At 41.9% G+C, this 25346-nt stretch overlaps 2 protein-coding genes across 19 annotated transcripts in view; both read right to left on the bottom strand.

Moving 5' to 3' along the window:
- Positions 1-25346, bottom strand: part of Nt5a (5' nucleotidase A) — a 128463-nt gene that overhangs the window by 7982 nt on the left and 95135 nt on the right. The window lies entirely within an intron of this gene.
- LOC143221949 (uncharacterized) overlaps positions 1-25346 on the bottom strand; it is a 291787-nt gene that overhangs the window by 190799 nt on the left and 75642 nt on the right. For 4 of the 17 annotated variants that reach the window (XM_076447649.1, XM_076447652.1, XM_076447657.1 and 1 more), the window contains exon 1: positions 9837-11420. The exons of 10 other annotated variants lie outside the window; for them this stretch is intronic. In XM_076447649.1, coding sequence (XP_076303764.1) covers positions 9837-10038 — 202 coding nt within the window. In that variant the 5' untranslated portion in view covers positions 10039-11420. 3 more of the 17 variants (XM_076447656.1, XM_076447662.1, XM_076447675.1) reach the window with 2 other exon arrangements.

Raw genomic sequence — 25346 nt, 5'->3', positions numbered from 1 at the left:
CAGAGGAATACTCGCTTAGTTATGGTGAGGATCCAATGGTCGGAATTAAGATAACTATACTCAGTTTCCCCAAGTAACCATCTGTCTTACAAAGGAGTGCAATCTCAGTGAAATTGAAACAGCGTGGTTGTCGCGTAGAACTGCACTAAAACTTAATTAAATGGAGTGCCGAGTGCTGACTCGAGACGCTGTTTCTCTTTCAGCCATTTTTAAAGTAATCTCTGATTAGGAAACGCTTCCATGATTTTCCCATCAGGATTTTCCACGGGGAAGAAGAATTAATTTTTCAATCGCATTCAGTCTCGCCTGCCTGTGACTTCTCATCTTTGTTCAGGAGTGTAAATTAGAACGTATTCGTGGTTGTTGCTGAATCATCGTTACATTCGTTTTATTGATTAATATGTATTACGTTTCCGCTTCGAAATTAGAAGCATTCTGAGCTGCAGAGATTTGAACCAGATGATTTTTCAATTGTGATCACCAGACTGCGGATTTTATGCATTTATTTGAAACGGTGGTCATATTAAACAAAATCAAAGACGTCAGTATATCAGTTTCAGTTTACTAAGATAATTAAGAGGAGACAAAATTATTTATTTGGCTCCTGTGTCTTGCAATCGATGATCGCTTACGAATTGGGATAACGAAAATAATCAGGATAGTTCAACATGGTTTATACAAATACTACGACAGTAATAACGTACTTCGTTCACTAAAGACGAAAATGAGAAGCTTCTGAAAGGCGATAGCGAACCCGACCGACGAATTAACTCTTGTCCAATTAAAATGCTGAGCTAAAACACAAGAGAGTCTACGGTGCGTTATTCGAAAACGCCCGTATGCTTTAGAAAGATAATTCTGCGCATAACGTTGTGGAGACTGTGCAGCAACTACTGAAAACAATATATATCTCTACATTAGTTAAAGGTTGCTTCGTGCCCGAGTAACTTCGTTCCGCGTAACTAAAGTAGGGAGCTAATAACGACGCTGTAATCATTATCGCTGTGCTGTGTAACGACGAGAGCGATCGATGCTGTGACATCATGCTTCAATAGCAATAATCACGACGCGATGATAATTACCCTATGTACCAGAAATAACGTTTCTCGTTCGACTAGATTCGATATTAAATACATAGGCGGTATTCGCCCACCCAGGATTACAAATTTATTATCCCTGTGCCGGGTGGCGACAATTTCCACCGCGAGACACACAGAACCATAATCTCGGCGGACAAATCTTGTCGATTATCCGACGTGTGCGGAACCGTGAAAATCCTTCGAAACCGCGGAGCCATCCAATCGTCCAGAAGACCATTAAGCCGGGCAATTAAAAGTTTAGCCATTGATCTCAGCCGTGGCACTGCTATTGTAGGGACTGTCTCATGGCTAAAAAATAGATTTTTCAATGAATTTTTTAAAACTGTAGAACATTAAAAATATTTTTAAGGGTGTTTAGTGTATGTAAACGTTTTCCTTGGAATATGCTGCCCTTTGGTTAGGTGCCCGCCTGGTCTGTATCTTTCGTTGAAAGTCGTCTCGTCATCGGCCAGGCACCGAAATTCTACCCGTAGTTTGTTTCCTGGAATGCTACGTATCTTCGACTGTTCATATATATTAACTCTGTATATTTTCCGGGGTCCACTCGTGGGTCGGTTTTCCCACAGATACCCCCACCCTGTGAAAATTCTGAGGGAGAGGGACAGGATGCCCGTTTCTGATTTTTGTACTGCGTGCGTTGGATCAGATTCTTTCCGACTGTCGGTTCTAGTAGCTTTGGTCTTCGGACAATTTTTAGTGGCAGTCGAGGATCTCACATTTAGTAGTTACAATAAAGTATTGTTTGAAATCTTGCAATCTTGTTCTTCCCATTGAGGGGAGTAGTCCTTCGAGCATTTAGTCAAGTTAGTCGGCACACCACGTGCAAGTTTACGAGAAGCTCGAACGATCTACTGATCGACCACGAGCATACTCAACAAAGGGGGTAGACTCCTTTTTCCAGGATTGTAAGGGTGCAGGATTCGCCTTTTCATTTCTCGATAATACAAACACGGGGGTTTTCATTAGTCAAAAACGCTAGATAAAAGATCGATCTAGATCTCCCTCAAAAGTCCTATTTTTTCCTTTACGAGGCGTAATTTGCATTATTTGGAAGTATACAACCGCGCATGTAACTATTTTCATAGCTACATGCTGCCGAATAATGCAAGTTACGCCTCGTAAACGAAAAAATAGAACTTTTGAGGAAGATAGCGCCCTAGATCGATCTTTTATCTAGCGTTTTTGACTACTGAAAACCCCCATTTTTGTCGAGAAATGAGAAGGCGAATCCCGCACCCTTGCAATCCCGGAAACGAGTCTACCGCCTTAAGAATCATCTGGATTTTTTGGTTTCAGTCCCTTCCGAAATTTCAAATCTTATTTTAAAAAATTGTAATCCTAAGGCGTACCATCACGTTGAAAAAAGATTTATGAAAATTGAGCAATTTACAGTGTTCGCAAGGGACAGACCTCTTAAAATTTCTATCCGTTCCCCGCGAGTCCTCGTAACATTTCACACCTGAACGAGTCAGATTCGAAATGAAACGAGACGAGAAAAAAACGTAGAAAAACACACGTTTCTATACACCTTTCTCGTGTTACGTAAGCGCGAGAATGTTGCCCCGCGGCTGCATTATCTATAATCTTATTACCGGTCCTAGTATACGCCGGCGATAAGAAGTTCGAAGCATGGTACAATTTCGAAGCAAAGAAAGTGTTCCAGTAAACGATTATTTTATAGAAGATATTATTTAGCGAGGTTAATGAATCGGAACCATCATTGTAATTATGGGGTCCGTTTAAAGGTTGCTTTCCGAGCTTATTTTGCTTACGTTATGATACGTACGATATCCTTTCTCATTTCTAAATTGCAGTGCAGTCGGTTATTTTATACTGACGTGCTTTATCTTTGCGATAACTTGTTAACAACCGCGCAAAAATCTGCCGACTTTTCGTTGAAAAATGAATGACTGGCACTATCACTCGCGTTACTTTTACATTTCAAGAACAAACGGTAGAAATATCAAAGCCTAGAGAATCTGGTTTGATAAAATAATGGAACTTTCCAATGAACCTAGTAAAAGTCACAACTACAATTAAACTGCAAATCTTTGTGCATACCGCAGCGCGGAAAAATATCGAAATAGTCGTAAAAGAAAATGATCTATAAAATTTAATGCAGTTTCATCTTACTTTTGACTAGCGACGAAAATAAAATTTTACTAGATTCTTGTTCATACTTTCATAAAAATGTAGGCTCGCATAAAAGTTCGCAATCTAGTTATAATCCCAGTACGCGAATTGTGTTACGCGAAAAATAATATGGTACAATAAAAAAGATCGGAGAACGGCGAGTGCTCCAGATTTTCAAGTAGCAACAACGTTGCGCTAATCCATAAAATTACTGTTTTTATGTTTTGATAGGTTGCAAAACTGGTTACGCTAAATTACTGCAATCTGTTCACCGATGTACGTAATACATATTGTACTCCCTCTGTCCCATAATAATAGTAGCAAATGAATATTCAAACGGGAATTATTGGCGAATGCAACTGTAAGTTATGTTGTAGCGCAAAATTGCGAAGCCTTCATTTGTTTTGACACATCTTTCAATTTTTAAGTTCACCTAATTATTACGAATTATAACTATTTTTCTAATTCCATCTGCTGATCGAAATCAATTGTTTTATTTCAATTTATTTCAGAACGATGGCTCCAATAATTTTAAGCTCACGCATACAGGGAAAGCAAAGCTTCGCAGCCAACGGATCCTACCTACAAGTTTAAAATGCAGTAACAAAATTATTGAAAAATCCAGAAACTATTTGAGCACTCAAAATAAAAATTAGGAGTACATAATATTTCTAATTTATTGTTTAATGTGATCTAGTTTCTTGATAATAAATGTTGCGTTCTATATTTATTTTCTTTTGCTACTATTATTATGGAACAGAGGGAGTAATAACTAATTACGCTTTTACAATAATTTACTACTCTATCTTGTTTGGAAGGAGAATTGCAAGGAAAAATCGAATTGTGAAAATTCTGGAAAATCTGATACATTTCAATAACTGCTAAGAACACTTTGTTTACAATGTTTGAGTGAAAAATCCTAGTTGCAGAAAATTAAATAAGAAAGTTTAGAATCTACATTTCCACAGTTTTATTCTCGACAAGATCTTCGTTGACGCAAATCCTTGTAATCTAACCTATGAGGATTGACATTTGTATAGAGATCAGTCTACTAATGACACAGATGGTGTTTACACGAGACTTAAACTAAATTCATTCGTATCTCTCCAGCGATTTCTCTATATCCATTATCATATACTTGCACTCGAGTATTTGCTCTGTCAGTAGAGAAATATTGAACTTTTACGTATTAAATTTTGCAGTTATTACAAGGGAGGCTCCTTTCTTCGAAGAAAAATATTTAGATATACAGTACAATAATATCTCGCACGAGCGAGGCACTTTCAGTCCTAAAATATAAAAATGGATCCGCATAGGTATCGCATTTATTTGCTGCAGCTAAACTGCGGTATGACTAACGAAATTCGCTGGAACGTTGGAAAGTAATTCGCGTCGGGTTTCGTAACTGCGTTTTACGCGAATTCCGATTGGTTGATGGCTGGACGGTGCGCTAGCCGTTAGGTTGTTTCGACCGACAGCCGATAAAAGGAAGAAAAATGCACGGTCGACATCGTTCCTTCATTTTGCGCGGAAAAAGCGGCGCGGAACGTAATTGAAAAAGAGTCGTAGTTCCGCGAAAGGACGCATAGAGTGACGCGGCGCAGGTTTCACGCTTGCTTTTTTGTCGATCCGCCTGTCGATACATCGGTAGATCGACGGGGAAACAGGCGATGGGTTAATTAGCAAAAATATCAGCGCAGCCGAGCTGCCGGGGTCGAGGAGGCTTCCCTCTGGCCACGCGGATTGCGAAACAAAAATCAACGCTGCCTTTCGAAACCGGGCGCACACCATATCGCAGCTCCGCCGGCTGTTTGCTAGTGATTAAAAACGTGACCAGGTTTATCCTTTCGAAACAGAACGCACAGAGAGGCCGGTAGAAATCGCCGCTGCATGTGGACTCGCCATTAAACAAGATTGCGCGTTGCTAAGCCCGGAATTATTAACCCAAGAGTTACGCCGCGATGGAACGCGTTAAAAAATACCAGCTGATTGTCCTAGTACGATAACTGACCTAACTGTACTCGGTGAAAAAAGGCTTAACCACTGATTCCATAAATCCCGAGGACAGACACGGTGTCAACGAATCAGGGGGAAAAATGCAAGCGACAGAGCCATGTTTATGGTTATGGCGTCCGCTATCTTGGATGAAGAGGTTGACGACGCTGAGAACGAATGACAGAGCAACGTAATTGGTTGACGCCAGGTTAATGATGAATGCGGTTGATAAGCATCAGGTGCGAGCAAGAGAACAGGCGAAATTGTCGTAAATCGAAATAGACTGGAAATGGAGAACGACAAGCAACAGAAAATTATTCTTCGAATCTTTTGATCAGATCATATTTTGATTTGTTCGACACATAAATATTTAGGATAATTTTATATTCAAGAAGAAAATTAAATTAGGGTCTGGAGAGCATCTAGAGAGAGTTTTTAATGCACTTCGAATTTATTCTTTGGAGAAGAATATTTTGAAATCTTCTCTAAAATGAATAAACGAATAGTTGAATCAAGCAACATCATTAAAAATTTGTTTGTACTAAATAGAGTGAACATCGTTCGTTCAAGAATTCATGGAATTTCGAGGAATCCACCTCGCCAGCGCGCGGTGGAAGGAAAAAGTCGCGATTTTTACGAGAAACTGCAATGCTGATTATGGTTGTGTTTCTTTTCTCTGCGGCAGAATATATACCTACGGGACTTTATGCAAGGTTCTCTTCAGTCTCGTATCTTCTGTCGATGTCCTATCTGACTCCGTACTTTTACCGCTTTAGTTTTAGTATGATGACTAGTTCGCAAGCATTCCTGCGGCTAGGTAAAATAACAACGTTCGGACGGACCTCGACAATTACGCGTCTTTCTTATTATTTATTGCGACTATCTAACTGGAATAGCTGTGTTCAGCCGAGTAATAAAAATGAATAATAATGATTACGTTCGATTTTTCGAAAAAAAAAGGGACTTGAAGTGCTGCCAATGGTCATGGAAACTGCCCTGCTTCTGGAACTCACGAATAGGAAACTTGGAATTGTTAGAATGGGCAACTATTACGACCATTGCTGTAGTGCGGGTCTCTTCTTTCCTCTATCATCAAAATTTCCTCTATCATAAGTGATTAAACTAGTCAGTCATAATTAAAATAATTATATCCGACTGTTCAGTAATAATATGTCATGTAATAATATTTGTAATAAATGACAAAGCCACTCAAGATCAGACACACTAAGCAGAGTGTGCTTGATAATACAGTTGATACCGATAAGGAAATGATTGAAATTAAAGTAATATTAGACATACACTCAAGATTTATCTTTCTTATCAAATTTGCAAGCTATTTCCAGGAAACTGAGTGAGACATCGTATACTTCTTAATTTTTCTTGCACATACAAAACACATACGAATTTCTGTGTAAGAGATGATTTTTCCATCAATTCCTAATGCACTAACAACTCGCACGGCTTCAAAAAAAAAACAAGACCTGCCACATTTGCAACAGTTCTGCTTTTCGTTGGCGTTACGTTATGGGAAACAATCCTCGGAGGAATTCCCGAAGGAATTAATAGGAAACATCCTAAAATTCCGAGCAACGTGCTTCGGACATCAAGTCCGTCAGAGAAATACGTTCCACAGGCATCCCATAAATTTTTCGCGGCAGACTGGATCCGCGGTAACGATCGAACAGCAGGTGCAAGAGATCGTGAAACAAGAACGGCGAAACGGTCCCGAGACGTACGACTACTTCCGTTTCCGCGGGATCAAGAGAGCATACTCGCGTCTCTATTCTGCGAACCCTGCGAACAAGTGTAACAACTGTTTTCATTCGCCGACTCCGGCTCGGCTTTCCGAGTCGACGTGTTTCCTTCGTTTAGTCAGCTCGCAGAAATGAAAAACCGCGTAGCGTTGCACGAGCGAATGCGCTTATCGCGTCGTTTTGACGGCGTGTTTCACGCTCGATTGCTGATAACAATAACGCGCGGTGCGAGCTTCCATAACGAAATTGTAACAAGCACACGTCGACGACTCCTCGGCGACGATTAACGCGATGGAGAACAATTTCACTGCAAATTGAGCCGTTCGTTTACCAGATCGGTTATCTGCGTAAAGTAAAATCCAGAGAAAATTGGTGAAACAGTGCACAACAATAAATTACACAATAAAATATGCTACGAGTGCGTCCGTTCTTTCATTAAAACTTTTTGACATTTAAATAACTAAAAGTTTACGCTGACTGAAAATTTGCTCGCTGTTGCTTATGCCACAGTCGCTTGCACACACAGATATACACATGTAATACTAGTTTCCAAGTAACTCAGTACAAATTATATGTAAACTTCTTCAGATCCAGATTAACCCACTTTTTCCATAAGCTCCATTTAGTGTTTTAATTAATGCTAGGTAGAAATGTAATTATCAAGCCTCACGGTCCACAGCTGGGAACCTCCAGTAAATTCATTAAGTTCATTAAATTCGTTACCTCTTTTACTTATATATTTTGATTTTGGTTCAGCGAAATAATTATATAATTATTAAATTATTTAGAGAAAACAATATTTTTATACAAGCACTATATCTTATAACAAATGCAGAAAATGTTTGTTTTGCGCAAAGATCCGCAGTCTACTCACAACTTGTAATCCTACTGAAACCTTTGAATTCGTTCTCTCGTTGCATCAAACGAAATTATTATCTTCAAAAATAAATTTGTTCGTGCTCCTTCAATTTACGATTCCTTTCAGAATCAAATACTCCGGAGTCACGAAGCACAAAGGCATTTCCTCCATTGTGCTCTGGAAATTCGAATTCACCGTAAATGCAAAAGCTTCGTCGATGCAATCACAAACATCTCTTTAAACAGCCAATACGGTTTTTATCACGATTTCTGTGTTAACGTAGACAAAATATTATGTAAAATACGCCCGGTGTGTAGTGCATTGATGTTCACAAAACCGAGCCCATAATTGAACGAGTATAATTCCGTGTCGCGTATGCATCAAAGGGGATTCGAGAGCCAAAACCGAATGTGACATTTGCTTTGCATATAACTCGTTACTCCAATTAAAAGTTCCTACACAGTCGCTACAATGGAACTCCCAAGAGCCAAGCGTTTGCCAGAGCACACGAATAAGACAAGTTTCGAGTTATCCGAACCCGACATCCGCGTCATTTACTTAGCTAGATTACTATCGTATCGGTATCTGATAAAAAAAACGCGATGCTCCGAGCCATTACGGAATAAACAAGCGTCGTGTAAAAAGTTGAAACGATAAAGCCAACTCGATTGAAGCCTCTCTCACAAAAAAAAGCGTCATCGCTCGATGGCTTAATTGTTCAAACCCGTGGAAATATTGAAATAGCCATTCGAATGAAAACGAATCGCAAATGTGCCAGCTATGCAAATATCGGCACGTGATAAATGTTTTCGTAATGCGCAAATATGTACGGTCCTTCAACACTTTGCGTTGTTCATCGCACGAAGCATGCTTGTGACAAAGTAGTCTTCGGGAATGTCTTGGCCGTGTGTATCTGGAAAACAGATAATAAGGACTTCGACAGAGGCAAAACTACAACGAGAATTAGTAAGAGATATTTGATTGAACAAATGAACTTTTACGTAACATTTACTCTTTTAAGATGGGTTCTAGGAATTTTCTTGATCAATGCACGATACCAGATAAAAACTTTAGGTCGAACTTAATATTTATTACGTTGTTGCATAAGAAATGTGCGATTCCGAACTGTAACGTAAAGCAAACGCAACTTTTATCTTGACAGACTTACTGATAAAAGTAAGCGCACAAATAATCCACGTATTCCGTCAATGAAATCCAAGTTTCTTGATCGTATCACGGTGAAAATTGAATTTTAGTAGTTGTTACATATAAAAGCAACCAGAGGTTGAACGAAACGGTTAAAATTATCGATTGGTTATGGAACAACTGTGATTTACGACTAGTATCTTTTCTGTTCCAAGAAAACTGCAATAAAATGCAGTGCTTTAACTGACACTATTGTTCCACATTTTACTGCAACTTATTCAAGGACCTTCTGAATGCAGACAATTTGTATTTTAAGGTCCACAGTCGACTGAAAACTGGACTCTTACAATAGAGTTTTGGTGTTAATATACAAAAGAACTTGAAACACAAAAAAAAAACGAATAGTTAAAAGCACGATAAATAACTTTCATTTATACAGGAGTCAACAGTCTCGTTCGACCCCTGCAAACAGAAAAATAACTATTACGTTATAAATCTATCTAGTTACCGAACACCGTAATGTCGGAAATCCATTTTCACGTAGCAAACAGTAAACAAGTCGTTAAGGTGACAGGAGTTAGGTGATTCACCCTGTTCATTAGCCTATCCTAACCTCCAAACGTTGCATAAACACTCGGCACAGAAACAGTAAGAAAAGCACTAACGACATGCCACTTCCTTCGAGCAAAAACCAGTTACCGGAAAACCTTTTAAACGACTCGGCGCAGCGAACGCGTTGAAAGCAGTCGTCGACTATCGAAGCCAGTATACCCTGGACACGTCTTCTAAGCCGTGAAAAAGGACTGGTAGAAGTGGTCGACAGTGACCTAGTGCAATCAATCGACTCACATAGCCAGACGTTGCCACGGGGCGCAGTGTGGAGCAGGTTCAGATGCAAGTTGAAGTCGAGACCGGCCAGGTCCTGTCTTAGGTGGGTGCTGTCCATGATTAATGCTCTTTCTGGCAGCAGGAAGAGATGGTCGCTCCCCTCCGCGGGCCCCAGGGTTCGCGGCACGCCGAGCCCAAGAGGCCCAGAACGGGCCGTCAACATCCTATCGTCGCAACTGTCAAAGAACGCGTTGTCGCCCGATGGCGCATCCTCGGACCCGATTCCCGACACGCTGACCGTCGGGGCTCACTCTTTTTATCGCCGAGATCACACTCCCTGCACTCTTCTACAACTCCCGTGCCTCGAAAACGCTCTTTCTCTAGACACTGATCACTTGCGGTCGATTGCACGTCTTCTCTTGCCGACTTCAATGGGACTAACTCCGATCGTCAGACGTTATTCTTCACACTGTCGATACTCTCTCGAGACTCTGCAATAGCTGAGCGCCTCTTGAGCTACGGAAGACTTATTCCAAGTGATTCTGAAGTACGCCAATTCTTTGAATGCACTATCTCGCTAGCAGGAACAGGTCAGATGGACCGTGACTTTATCGTGACACTGACCGCTTATTGGTCGTCCCCAAAGCTGCAGGGTACCCTCCGCAAATAGGGAGCCTGGGTCAGCTTGAAATACCCTAAATGTTTTGGTTTCTATGCTGTGGTGTATATTTTTAGTAGGTTTCTCCGGGTGGTGGGGGGATTTACAGTTTGTCAGACGTTGGCCAGACAAAGGTGGTGAATGAATGCGATTCCTCGAAGCGAGGAAGGCACGCGGAGCACTTATTCGACCGACCCTCCCACAGCGTTCTCCTCTCTCATCGCGGCTCGACGCGCAGCTACGCGTTCCAATTAATCCGCCGCTAATTACCAGCCGACAGAGTTTTGTCGATCATTAATTGCGGATCGTCTGGCGGTTTCCCGGTGTTTCGACGGTTCGCTGGACTCGCGTGTGCACGCCTTGGAGACCTCCCCAGAGACTGGGACTAGGACAAGGACAAGGACGAAGAATCCGTTCCCTTCGCGATTCAACTACTTCCCCTGCTGCAATCTCGATCGCTCTTCACTTGCTACTAGACGACACAGGCGCATCGTACGCGGGACGTATCTTCGATCGACGAGCCGGGAGGACTACGCTCGCGATCTTCTGAGTCACTCGGTCAGTCAACTCTGCGGAACGAGGGAGACAGTTGTGTACGAGCGTGACACGCGGACCGCCGCGCCGGAGGAATTGACCGAGCGCGGACGAGTGGCGTCGTTGAATTCGTTTAGAGACGGGGTGTAGCCTCGTTAAGAAGCCCTGAAGTGGCTGGGAGCCGTGCACCGGACCCGGCAGACCCCTGCCGTTCAGCGGACCTTCGAACGGAAGGTCTCCGGGATTCTCTTCGCGATGCCAAACTCGCCCGACACAGCTCCGGACCGTGTTTACACGTCCAGCTGAATCTCAGATGATATCGATCCGCGAGTAAACGGACACACTGACACTGCGGGACAAAGCTACCAAGTGGATACACGTGTCGGCTCGAAGGGCAATTTCGGAGCGCACTAGATCAATGAAACGAGAATCGACAGATACCTCGCTCGTGGCGGGATAGGTTAACTGGCTGTCAGTCGCGCGATAGAGCCGATGACAGCCGTGAGACTCGTGGCAACGCGCGGATATCGAAAGTAACGCGATCCTTCGCGCGTGGCGGTCAGCGTTCGACTGAATGACGCCGCGGTGCAGCGCGCGTCTCGAGCCGCGCCGAGGGGTGCCGGAAATCCCCGAACACGCTGGGACACGATCGGCCGCGCCGGACACACACGGCACTTCTTATTTGTTTCGACGAGATTTCGTGTTAGAAGCTGGGCCCGCCCGACGTAATTTCTACTAAAACCCGTTCCCGCCCCGACCGGCCGACTACCACCGGACGAATCTACTTGTGCCGCGGAGAATGAAGAACGAAGATCACACGCGAATATCTACCGACCGGGTAAAATACGAGATCAGGCGTTCGTCTCTGTCGCCGCGAATAACGATTCATCCTGTTCTCGGGGAACAATAAACTTCTGTCTGGATATCTCCTTTGAGATCCAGCTTTGAATGAATTCTCCGAGCTCTATCTTCTCCATCGCAGAGCTAATTGCTATTATCGGCATGATTCTTAATAATAGGTAAACAGAAAGTCGTTAAACTTTTACCATACTTTTTCATCATGTTCTATATTATTTCTCTCGGTGCTGCGATAATTGGTAGTTCTTAATCATTTGCTATTAGACAAAGATATTTATCTGCATTCTATTATTCTGCATTTATGGTAAAATGAAATACAGAGCAATGAACACAGAAGAATTTAAGAATATTGTTGGGTTACTTTCAATTTATTGGAACCATTAATAGGAATGGGATTTTTAAAATGATTAGTCGACCATATCCTCTTAATGAAGTATCGGAATATAATAATCGAGCTTTGCAATAATATTGGATCTCTCGGGAGCAGAACGAACAGAATTATCGTTTATATTGTACGTAATTAGTACTGGCATAGTGGCCTTGGAAAATAAATCCATGTGAGCATAGTGCATATTTAGCAAATCTATAATAGATCTCTCAGAGGAGGAATGAGAGAGATTACGTACGTACATATATTGAAGATTCTATTTTGGCCTGAAAGCTCGGGAGATTGCTGCTTCATCCTTTATAATTAAGATATACTGCATCGTTGCTACAGATAATCATCGGAGCTAGCAACCGAAACAATTTACGCAAGTCTAAGTATTCTCTTTATTAGTTTTATAATTGAATGTTCTGCTGCACACTTGTTCCATTTATTATCTTCAACGTATTGTTGCTTATTCATATACGGCCGACTTTTTTCTTCGGTCGATTTCGATTAGTCAAGAGGCCATTGCGCACTCCGACAGATGGCAATTATTCCTAGATAGATACAATTAGAACATAATTACCGGCAGTTTGCTGTAATCCGAAATATAAACCGAAGAAGTGGACCCGAAACTGATGACTATTAGTGTACGATAAAGCGTACACACTGCATTAAGTGAATACATATTTATGCGGTCGACGCAACCGCTATGGCTACTGATCTTCGAATGAATTCATTAATTTTAATGGAAAACTCGAGATTGCGGAGAAAATTCTTTTTCGATGCTGCTTGTTATTCTGCGCGGGCTTGTAATAAACGCCATACCGCGCTAAAACGAAAGAAAAGTTATATTACAGAAAATTAAAAATTGTAAATGAAATTATTCCTGAGCATAGACATTATAGCGTACGCTTATGCATTTATTCCGTATTTGATGCGTAGACAATAGAATTGTTTTATAAATTTTATAAATTATAGAATTTGTATAAATTTTCTCTACATTCTCAAATTTTTTTTTGAATATATTTTCAATAACCATTGCAGCACACTAAAGTTTCGAGAAGAATATTTATACAAATACCATTTGCGGTATTCACCGTTCAATCAAAATAGTTTCCAATCGTGAATTTGATATACTGCATTGTATAGTTTATAAAATCGATATCAATATTCCACAGAAAAAATTTCTCATTCTACCTCTCTGTCTCTCTCTCTCTTTTAATAAACTAAAATTCCATTCTGTATACATATAAATACGTACCAATCTATTTAGACTACACAAACATTGATGAACTAGTTTTCAGAATCTGGGATGGAGCACTAATTTTCTTCAAAGATTGTCCATTCTATCGCGTTTGATACGTTCGTTACATACGTGCAAAATTCGTAAAGTTTCTGTATGCGTCCGTAGTTGTAACTAGACTGCAGATCTGTATCCACATGCAAATAATGGTGAACCAGGTTACAGAGTCTGGGACGGAATACAAATTACCTTCACTGTAGATTCAACTCTCCTAAAGTGTAACTCTTGAAAATGTTCAAAATACATGTTCCAGTAAAATGTTAAACTGTATTCATCATAAAATTGAAGATTTTATTACATTTTACGTAGATGAAATGTAATAAAATCTTGTCTGTGGTGACCCCCAATCTTTCTGCCAATTCTTCTTGCGTCTGAATTGGATTTTCGTCGAGTAATTCCTCTAACTCACCGTCATCAAACTTTCTCGGTGCACCTGAACGATCGTCGTCCTCCAAATTAAAATTACCAGCTTTAAATCTTTGGTAGCACTTTTTGCATGTTCTGTAAGATACAACGTTCTCTCGCAGTGCCGCACAAACCATTTCAGTAGCTTCACCAGCTGATTTCCTAAGCTGGAATGCAAAGAATAAGCAGTGACTCAAATGATGCTTCTCGCACGCCATATTGTTTGAAATTGTTGCATACGACTCGAAACTTTTAGAGTGCTCCTCATGACTCTTCACAAAACTAAAAGAACGCTCTTTCAGATGGCACCAAAATCGCGGAGTAAAAAAGTGGAACGAACTTATTTGCACACCTAATATGTACAATTAGAATTAGGCTGTAAATTTTTATACAGGTGCGAACATCGATGAACTAATTTTCAGAATCTGGGGGATGGAGTACTAATTTCCCTTCAGTACGGGTTTAACTCTTTTATGTTTCGGAACGATTGTTCATTCTATCGCGTTTGATACTTTCGTTACAAACGTTCAAAGTTTGTAAAGTTTCTGGAGTTGTAACTAGACTGCAGATGTGTATCCACATGTGTGCGCGCAAATAATGGTGAAGCAGGTTACAGAGTTTGAGATGGGATGCAAATTACCTTCACTGTAGATTCAACTCTTCTGAACCGTAACTTTTGCAAATGTGCATAATCTCTAGTTCGAGTAAAACGTTAAACTGTATACATATAGAATTAGAACTAGACCGTAGATTTTTATACAAATGTAAATATTGTTGAACTAGTTTACTGGCTACAATTTTTCTTCACTCTCGATATAACTCTTTCAAACTTCAAAAAGATTATTCATTCTACCGCGGAAAATTCATAGTCCGAGTATCATACTTTCCTCCGCTATCTCGAACTTCCAGCTCAAGTGTTCGGGAGCGCAAAGATGGCTAAAGTAAACCAGAGGGGGCTAAGATATTCAATTCATTGTTTCGAAGAGGCAACCACCGGGGCGTCTCTAGCAAAATGGAAACGCAGCAATGCATTTCTCCGGGAGGTACTGCCGGAGTCGACTGACGGAATAGCCAAGGGGTTTTTCGGCCCAAAATAAACCGAACTCCCGACTTTCGATGCGTGAAAGAACGTGGGAGGTGTGATGCACTCGAGTGTGAAGCCTCGCGATGCGAGAGAGTATCCTGGTCGCGGGGAACGGCCAGCTGCGGTCAGCAATTTGCGCGAACCTCGATTTTATAGCTGGGGAATGTTTCATGAAGCTGTGCCGAAACTATCCTCCGCGAAGTAAGGATCGTTAAAGCAGTTCCTAGAACCGTCTTGCAGCCCGGCAACTATCATGAACATGAAGACAAAGAGTGCGGGAAGCCGGTGTGGGCTGGAACCCGATCATTCGCGGGTCTATAAAGAATAATCGTAATGTCTAATGGCCGATCCGTTAGTCGAGCTCCCCGGTGATTTGTCGGTTGCTTCTTCACCCAGTAACCGAGTGCTCGAATGCAGAAGAACAGTTTAAATAAATGCGTTCTTGATGCTCCGACTCGTTATCGGGGATGGTGCTCCGAGCTGCGACTTCAACATATTGCTACTTTTTATTACTGTTGCTATTGTATATCAACTTCCTTACGTGGTTCTTAGTTTGCGCGAGAGTATGTTGTCTTTAGAATAAAGCGTGGGTTGGAAGTCCTTGTTGAAAATGTTTATTATTAAAAATTAATCCTTGGCACTCCGAATGAAGTTGCCACTTATCTTACAACGGCTCCGTAGTGGAGCCAACGGAGCGCTAAAGGTTAATATTTAAAATTAAAAGGCTTTCAGTGGCGATCCTCTGATTAACAAACGTAAACTCGACGAACGGAATTCCTACCAAAATCTCGCATGCAGTTAGACTGCACCCGGCGGCATAGTGGTACAATTGAGCAAGTTAGCGTCCCCGGCGAGTCCAAGCACGCAAACCTAACCCAGACCCTCCGTAGAACCTAACGACCTCGAGCTCGTCTAACTGCGCCGTATCTCGGACAAACAACCAGACTTCCGTCTGGCGACTGTCCCCGAAATTTGGCAGAATCTCGGACAGAATCCCTCACATCAATATTCCGCGACTGTTAGGCTACCGGCGTGGCGCGGCGCGCGGTGGCCGTGCACCTTGAAAGATTCTAGCCCTCGCAGTAGATCCCACGGAAGCCGGAAGAAAAAAATGTTAGAACGAGAAGGCAAGACCGGCGTACTTCACGAGACAGAAGTTCCATCGTCGTATACTGTTACACGAGCGGCGTGGCGGGACGTTCTTGGGCGCTTCTTGCGGCTTGATCTTCCGCGTGCGTGCCTCGTGTACGAAGTCGCTGAAATGGCGATCGATGCCCCTTTACGGGGACTAATATGCCAAGACCGGTCGAGCACCGGTCCGCAACGATGTCGAAGGCTTCGCGGATGCCGGAGCGACTCCTCCTTTGCCAAGCTGCCGATCAACGATCGAAATCCAAGGGCGCACGGTGATTGACTAAGATCTTGCCTAGTTTTTGTCACCGACACTCTGTCACTATGAATCGCCGCTACGGAAATCCGCGAGCTAGCTAATGGACGCTTCAAGATGATATTCGAGTTATTTAGGATCATGTTTTTACGATTCTCGTGATATGCTTCCGGGTGTGATTAACCCTTTGCACTCGAATGTCCTCACCGAGGGGACGTTGCAAATCTAGCTGGCAAGTTGGATGTCCCTTCTGGCGGGATACGGAAAGGCTGTTCGTAATTGTAGGACACTTGCAGATACGTAGTGCAATATGTGTAATTAGCTCGTGTATACTGCACCGAAATTAACACGTTCGTTACTGGCGTCACGCGTGCGCGGTGGCCACGATCTCGTGTATCACTTAGAGAGAATCACATTAATGTTGTGCATGTCGTTGCTTAGAATTATAACTAGACTACGGATCTTTATGTATTTATAGCAAAATTGAGAAGATGGTATTGAAGATGTCGATAAATGATTTCTCCTCTATTAAAAACATTACGGGAAGAAATAACATTCAATTTAGTTTCTATTTCTTGAAAGACCGCATGAAGATCCGCAGTCTAATTATAATTAACATGTCACTGTTTTGTGAGAATATCTCCTACACATAAGCGATTGTTCAAGATGATATCACAATTAAAGTAGACTATAGTGGAAGAAGTTTGGATGTTTAGCACTTAATATAATCCTTGATGACTGTTAGTTCATTATTTAGCGAAATTTAATTAATAGACCTGCATTATGCAACAGCATTTATGAAAATGACCGTACAATTTCCAGTTTAGAGGTATTTGTAATTAAATTAGACCACTTCAAAAAGTTTCTGCAACGTATTCCACAGAATGCGCTCGCTGAAGACGCATAATTGATTTCAACGCAAATGTGCGGACAAAACTAATACCGGATTAGTTACGAAACAAAACGTCATCGCTGCGACATTCAAGAGTACCGTAGCGGAGGTAAGCTGGGGTCTTCTCATATTAGAAGATGTTTCATACGAAGCAACCTCAGCCTAGATCGCTGCAATAGAAAATCGATTTTTAAAATTTGTACAAAATTCGTATGATCTTCCTATAATACTTATTATTTATGCATATTGAATATATTTATTTTTAATAAGATACAAATTTTTGCAGTCGAGGATAAAGGATTTCGTATAAATTACAATTTGACATAACTAAATTGAGTCCCCAATAATAATGCTACTACGAAGTTAAAAAAAAGTGTATTTATATCCGGATTCCATTCTGCTTTAAAAACCTTTACAAATTATAGATGTACAAAGACCAACTAGCTACAAATAATGACAAAAGTAACGGGATATCTGATCCTGAAACAAGATGGCGTCTGACAACGTCGATACGTTTCTATCTTTTATATTGGCCGATTCTACTGCAACAATAAGCTTTGTAATCCAGAAGGAACTAGGTTCTTTACGTTCATTACGAAGGAATATGAAATCTGACAGTATGATTAATCGATGGTACAAAGTCTTCTGGAACAGAAAGTCTGGGCTAGTGGATGATTTCTGGAGCTGAACCATTAGAACACTATGTTAGTGGAACAAATTGTTGCGGACCGGCTTCGAACATTTACGCAAACTCCAAATTCCACAGTCCATTTTACAAGGCCCGTTATCTCAGGAAGTCTCTTTCCCGCATTACAGAGTTTATTACAATGTAGTAATTGCTCTCTAAACTTCTTATTTCTACGTGCAAAACGTTCCAGGTCCGAAAGTCAGAGGAATATACATTCTCGTTCCGCGGATTACAGACTAAACAAGAACTTGTTTCGAGAAACTATCGGCACACGAAACGCAGCTTCTGCGAAAAGAAAGTTCTATAATAGCGTCCTATAATAGAGTGCGCGGCTCATAGCGAATCGAATTGATAATGTTAATTCAGCGCGAGCAGACAACGTTCACGTCGGCGCAGGATACCGTTAGGTACTCATCAAAGGCCCGCGAAATTCGTCACATTTGAGAACAACAGTATAGCAGAGTAACTGTTTAGAAAATTAAAGAGCCATTATCCGGCGAATGCACCGAGAGCGTTGCCAGTCGCAAGACGGTCATTCCACGCGGAATTAAATTCTTCTGGAAGCACTATCTTGAATTTTATTTAGATTCGGATGTGATGTAATCTTTAATGACAAATGAACGTATCGCTCTCAAAGGATTTTTGAATTCTTAAAAATTGTTGGTTTTCAAGACGTCTAAAATAAAACGTCAATTTGCAGTGTAGATGCTCCTTCGTTTCTACATAGCCAGTATTCAAGCAATGGATGGAATTATAATATGTTAATAAGCGAACCAACGAACCTTGTACTTAGCGTAACATATTGTATGCAACGCAAACGATGATCAAACAAACCAAATTCAATGCATTCATGTTTCTTTCTTAATCTTACAACATATACAGTGAACCACGAAAGTATTTGAACGCACTTTAAAACAGTATAACTTTTTTATGATCCGACCAAACGACCCGACTTTTTTTTTAGCAATTAGAAGAATTGATTTACGAGATGACATGCAAAGAAGATTTTGAAAAAATTGCAATTGCTAAGAATTACATGAGAAAGTAAAAGAGTTACCATTTGTAACTTTTTTATTAGAGCTCGTAGTGAAAATTTCAAATACGCGTTTTGTAGATGTATGTTAGTGAAACACATGCTGAAAATTTCATCGAAATTGGATGCCGCAGAAGAGAACGACACGCATCGAAAGATATAAGAATATGTGGATTTTAAGCAGAAACTGAGCAATAGTCGCGAGAAACCATGGTTCACACCACATTTAACCACTTGTAGCTCTTGGGTATGTTAATCGATTTCGATGAAATTTTTAGCATGTGTATAACTAACATAAAAGTGTGTGTTTGAGGGATTATATCATCGGTGAATCCGCGTTAGCCCGTTATTCCGTCGTCGACAGATGATATTACGGCATTGTAATGCACGATACGCGATCAGCCAGAAAAGGGGCGTCGATACGTGACGGCAATCTCGGAGAGCGCACCGACCCCGAAACCAGCTCCGGGTACCGTTCTCGTATTAGTGACCATCTTTTTTTTGCCATGCTCGCACCGCAGCGCAAAAATGTCTTTGCCACCGGGCAACGTAAAAACCGGGAACTGCTTTCGCTCGGGCATGCATTGTTTGGTCGGGCGTGGCCTCGTTAAAAAACCAAACCCGAGAAAAACGGTCCCTTCCGCGTGACTACGGACCTACGAAAAACTACGTCACGTGCTTTCTCCCGAGTTGATTGTTCGACTGGCCGATTCTGCGAGGCAAACGACGACAACGGGAGCGGCGACGTCGTTTCCGGCCGGAGTGTGTCACAACCGGTGTCACAAACAGCTAGGTTCCTTTTCCGTGAACTTCTCCATCCCTGGAGACCCGGATGCATCGAAACGCGGCGACGCCAAAGGGACAAACCGCGGCGGTAGTGAATATTTTACAAAGGAACATTTTTTTAGTTTTATTGGTCGAATTGTTTCACCGGATAAATAAAATTTTGCTGAATTTTTTACTCTCCTGGCACGCGGGCTTGTAAAACCACACATTTGCATATTACTCGGCAGTCTACTAATTAATCTAATAAATCTAAACATTCCGGTTTCATTAAATAAATTGCCTCGATTGTGTGAAATTTTTATGGGTACCGGTTCGGCGGCCATGCTAATTAATTAATCCCGCTTGAAGTATTGCGGGTCGATTTCCGATATTTTCTGGGAAAGAAACGTTAGGAATTCGACGACATCGCGCGTTACAAAATGGAGGTTTGAAACTTTTCACTTGCGGTAACTTTCTCGCGCAGGTGTACGATTGTGATTCTTGCTGAAACGATAAGGTGCTAAATGGAAACGTTTAGCGGTTCCCAAACTATTTCAATCCAAAACTTAAAAACTAATTTCTTAAATCATCGGGAGACACGACCTACGCTTTGGAAACCACTGGTTTAGACCATTGAACTTCCATGATTCAGGAGCAATACGAAGTTACTCCTTTATCGATGGTAGCCCTTGGATGAAACTACCTCAAACGGACAAGAAACGGGCGTTGAAAGGCGAGTCAGTGTGCTGGTAACAAAGTATAAACGACCTCGACGTCGTGAAAGGGTCAACTACTTTGCTGCAGCGAAAAGTAATTTGGTCAATTTCGGTTTCCAGCTAGAAAGAAAGTCCTCCTATTTCTTCCTTGAAAGGGATTAGACAAAGTCAATATTATATTGCTAAACTTTAATGTAAAATCTGAATTTTGACAGAATTTAATTTACAGAAGTAATAAATAACTCGGACAATATAGCTTAAGCTGAAATCAGTCAAAATCGAACGTCCACTGAGTCACCTAGTTCCGTAAAGAGGATCGTAAACAGGTGAGAAAAGGACTGCAAATACAATAAAATCAATTTTACGAGTTTGTTACAGCTTGTCCACCGGCTATAAAACGCTTTGCAAGACCTTATAGCAAGCCGCAACCATAATGGCTAGAGTGAACCGCGATCGAGGCGTCGTCTGAAGCATAGCGCGCGTTTTCTCTGCGTCTGATTCGCGCCGCATGGTGAAAAATGTAAGCTGGAGGACTTGTATTCGCGACACGGGTCGTCTGTTTGAAAACGCGGTGCCAACCGACTCTCTAGCAGGAATAATTCAATTAAAAAGAAGCCAGACGGTCGCGATTGTTCGTGTTTCGTACTGCGAGCAGATGGCACGCGGTGAAAGCGCGCAACGCGAGTAGTTTTTCAAAGGAAACCGAGCGGCGTTGATACGCAATCTGCGCGCCGCGGCGCGTCTGCTAGACAAGTCGCGGGCCATTTTTCTTCCTCTGCGCGTGGTCCGTGATACATGAGAGTCAATTTTGCCACGCTCGCTCAAGAAAAGCCCGAGATATCCGTGGCGACCGTGCGATTCGATGCCGGTCCGTGGAGATCTGTTCCAGTAATCGTGATTTCCGTTGCAAATCGAGACTAGCGAAGCGTCTGGGTGAGGAAATCGCTTTTAGAATGACATTAAGTATAAATCGCGCTACTCAGAAGAATCATGCGGTGCCGGCCAACTGCTGTTTTCAGGTCTAAGTGATTGTTAATGTTAGTAAAAACCATTTACATGAAATATAACTTTTATTTAGATGATAAAATGACCAGTGCTGTCTTGATTTATACGGTAGACTCTAGAAAATTGTTTACAAAGGCAGTCTTTTCAAACAGTTATTTCTATACGGAAGTCTACCGTACATTCTACGCGAGCCTAACTTCTACATTTGGTGCACTGCACTCGTGTTTCGCTGAGCACTTCTTTGCCACTGATGCACTCAGTGACTTGTTCATCGAAGTAATTTTCAATGTTCAGTTAAGCTTGTATTGCAAACTGAAAAGTTCGTTCCTTCGTAACGACATAGATTTGGCATCTGAATCCTTCATGTAAGAAACTACATACCTCTACTTGACTTTCCAATTCCCGTACCTTCCAAGTAAAAGCTTTTTTTAAATCTACCCATTTGAAGTGTCGAATGCACGGTGTGTCTCCTACTAGAATCGTTTTAGATCGGTCCTGTAACCTGCTTCTTCGAATGTGAAAAGTTTCAGCAGTTTGTACTTAACTCGTTTTACAATGATACCAGAACACGCTGTTGAGGATCACAGCGTTCATTTTCTTCTTCAGTCACAGTTCACTTAGAACACTTTACAGTTTCATTGAAAATAAACAGTAAACAATAATTGAGCGAATAAAATATTAGCGAATATCTAATCCAATAACGGTAATAATCTTCAGGATAAACTAAGGAATTTCAGTAGTTAGGTAGAGATTTCATGATTAGACGTTGCAATGGCGCAGCTCGAATTGCAATCAATCGAGTATCGATCTAGGTGCGTGCGAGTGCCTAGCATCATTCCGGAAGTGATTTCCACGATCTAGTGCTCTACAACATAACTTTTCGCGTTAATCGACGACAAGGTTCGAACAAGAGTGAATAAGAGGAAAAGGAAAAGCGGTTCGAAAACCAGTCGAACGCGAACAGGAAAATCGATGGTTCGCTACGTCGACCCACTTTTATCAATATCATCCGGCCGGTTATCTTCAGATTATCGCTTGAACAGACCGAATTGGCACGATCCGATGACCCACTAACGCTCGGCGTGCTGCTGTCCATGCTGCTGCGAATCGGGATTAGAGGGAGTTAACTCAAACGCTTGTCGCGTTACTCGATCCCGTTACCACTGATCCGTTTCAGTCAACTGATTCGCGCACGCGAGAATCCCTTCTTCTTAATCGCGGTGCTCGTAAGTAATGCTCACTTAAAGGGATATAGCCGGAGCAGATACTCAAAATTTCCTCCAAATCGCCTCGAAACCAAATTGATATCTGGTCACACCATGCGATTGAACCGGCAATGAAAACCCTCTATGGCACGTTTCAACACAGTGCCCCTACCAGAAGGGTAGGTATAGGCTTATAGGGTGAACATCATTTCAGTGAATTATGCTGTATTTCTTCTGTTCTGCTCCACAAAAATTCTGCAAAAATTCACGAACCTTGTACCTAACAGCGCACAAGACTGTGAATTTTTGCAGAATTTTTGGTTGCAAAATCGATTGGTAAAAAAATCCGGAAACATAAAATTGCTTATTTTATATTAAAGTGTTCTCAATGTGATTGTTAATGTGTATCAGGATTTGGATAGGACGTGTCCAAAAATATGTGTTAAAAATTTTATAGATTTTCGTAGGATTTTAACGAATCTGGCCATGTCCGTCATCAATTCATCAAAACTGTCTTAATACTCATTTTAACATGTCGAACGATCATCACACTTGAAATCAAGGTATCAAATCGGCCAGATGGCGAGCAACGCGCGAACATCTGTATCCCGAGTTTGAAGAGTTGTGTACCGATTAACTGCACGCGAGCTGGTTTCCGTCTCGATCGGCTGGCTCCGCGAGATTATCAAAGATCATCTAAGCCCGGTCGACATTTGCGACAACGCGAAAAAGAGCCGTGCCCGACCAGGGGTAACGTGTCAGTGGACTGGTCCGACCGAGACAGAGACCAGCCCGAATCGCCAAAGCGAGACGTAGTTTACGAGTTGGGAATTGGGTCGAGCGTAGGATTCCTGGAAAGGTGCAAAAGGAACGCGAATAATTCCGTTTCGATGATCGTACCTGGCGCATGGGTTCAACCAGGCAGTAACATCGTTCCGCCGTAATAAATATCTCTCGCCTAGAGCGTCCGCGCTTAAGACGCCAGTCCATCTTTATTATTCTTTTACCTTTCATCTTCTTTCCCTCTCCGGGGCCGAGAAGCTTCCGCGAACCGATTTCTTACGTCTTTCTGCAAATTAAATGATCGACCGGCAGTCGGGGGAAAGTGGAGCAGCCCAGGACCAACGGAAAATGGCGTTCGACGTTGCGACGGCTTTAGATAGCTAGCATAGAAGGTCGTTGGGAGGAGCTAAGACGCGCGGATGTTGCTAGATACCTATATGGCACGTCTGCGAACAATCGAACGGGGGAAAAATCCCGGCCTGGAGGGTTAAACGGAATGCGGGGGCTCTCGTCTCCTTTGATTTCCACTCACGATCTCGCGAGTCTCTTCTTTCTCTTCCTCTCTTTCTCTCTCACTCTGTCTTTCCATCCTTTCTCGTCCTCCCACTGCAGTCGAAAGTTGCGAACGAACAACCTTTAGATATCTGAAACGAGCCGGAAGCGACGCTTCTACCCATCCCGGCTCGGCCGCGAACGCTGTTAGCGCGAATAAAAGCTCGGCGTTGTTCGAACCAGAAGCGTGTTTGCCCAAGGACAGAAGTAACAGCGACGCTCGCAGGTTTCGGTATTTGCAAGCTGAATACGTTCAACGATCCTTGCCAAACTCCACTGACCCAGCAGTCAGTTACGCCAGCCGATTAAGGAGGACTCCAGTTTAGAGATACATATGTATGTTACGCTAAATTCGGTACAACTTCGTCGCGAAGTTGCACAATCTTTCGTTATGCACCCGTTTCCTTTTATCAGACCTATCGAAACTGTATTTCTCAAAGTCAAACATAATTACTGTTTTATATGTATAGAAAAATATTGTCTTTCATTTCTATGGTCGAAAAGATTAGACTAATTGTGAATTGTCATGTTCCAACCGAAACAATGCGGATCACGTGTTTAATTATACTTCGCAACGAAGTTAAATAACTTGGTTAACATGAAACGAGATTCTACGAATATATCGTTGCATGTTTTCGAAATATTCGAGTCATTAGATGCACTTCGTCTTTGGTTAATCTCAATTGAAGAACCGGCGAAAAACGGCTCTCGAAATGCATCCTTAAACATCTCTATAAAAGGACCCTTTCTGCGAGCGTCCCGGATGAAACTTAAGGCCGCCGGACAATTTTATCGAGTACGGTAATCGATACCTTCCACGCTCGAGTGATTTTTAATTGCCATTTTAATCTCGATGGATTTACGCGGTAAGCCGGTCGCTGTAGCCGGTTAAGGTTCTCGTTTCAATAAAAACGTTGTCAGACGCCGGAGCATTTCCGTCTCAGAGATTCAAAGATGGCGCGACGAGGACAATCGGGCCACTGTAATACGTACCTAATATCACGGGGAAATTAATCCAACGTGTCCTGACCGATCTCTCTCATCGAAAGTCGAATCCACTGAAACCGTCTTATTGCCGCGGTGGTGAACATACAATTATTCGTGGACAGTAAAACAGTAGCAAATGATCCGTACTGATGGTCTTTAACCTGGATCTACCGACAGTGGAACTTTCTTTTCTTTGATTTCAATCAATCACTTCACAGGGATTTATCGCTGCATTCTAAACTATTCCTTAATCCTCACAGGATGGTAAGAAACAGTTGTTTAAGAAACTCTGGGCTAATAGTAGAA

The sequence above is a fragment of the Lasioglossum baleicum genome, chromosome 3 (assembly GCF_051020765.1).
Source record: "Lasioglossum baleicum chromosome 3, iyLasBale1, whole genome shotgun sequence".
Taxonomy (NCBI): domain Eukaryota; kingdom Metazoa; phylum Arthropoda; class Insecta; order Hymenoptera; family Halictidae; genus Lasioglossum; species Lasioglossum baleicum.
This window is presented reverse-complemented; position numbering and strand designations above follow the sequence as displayed.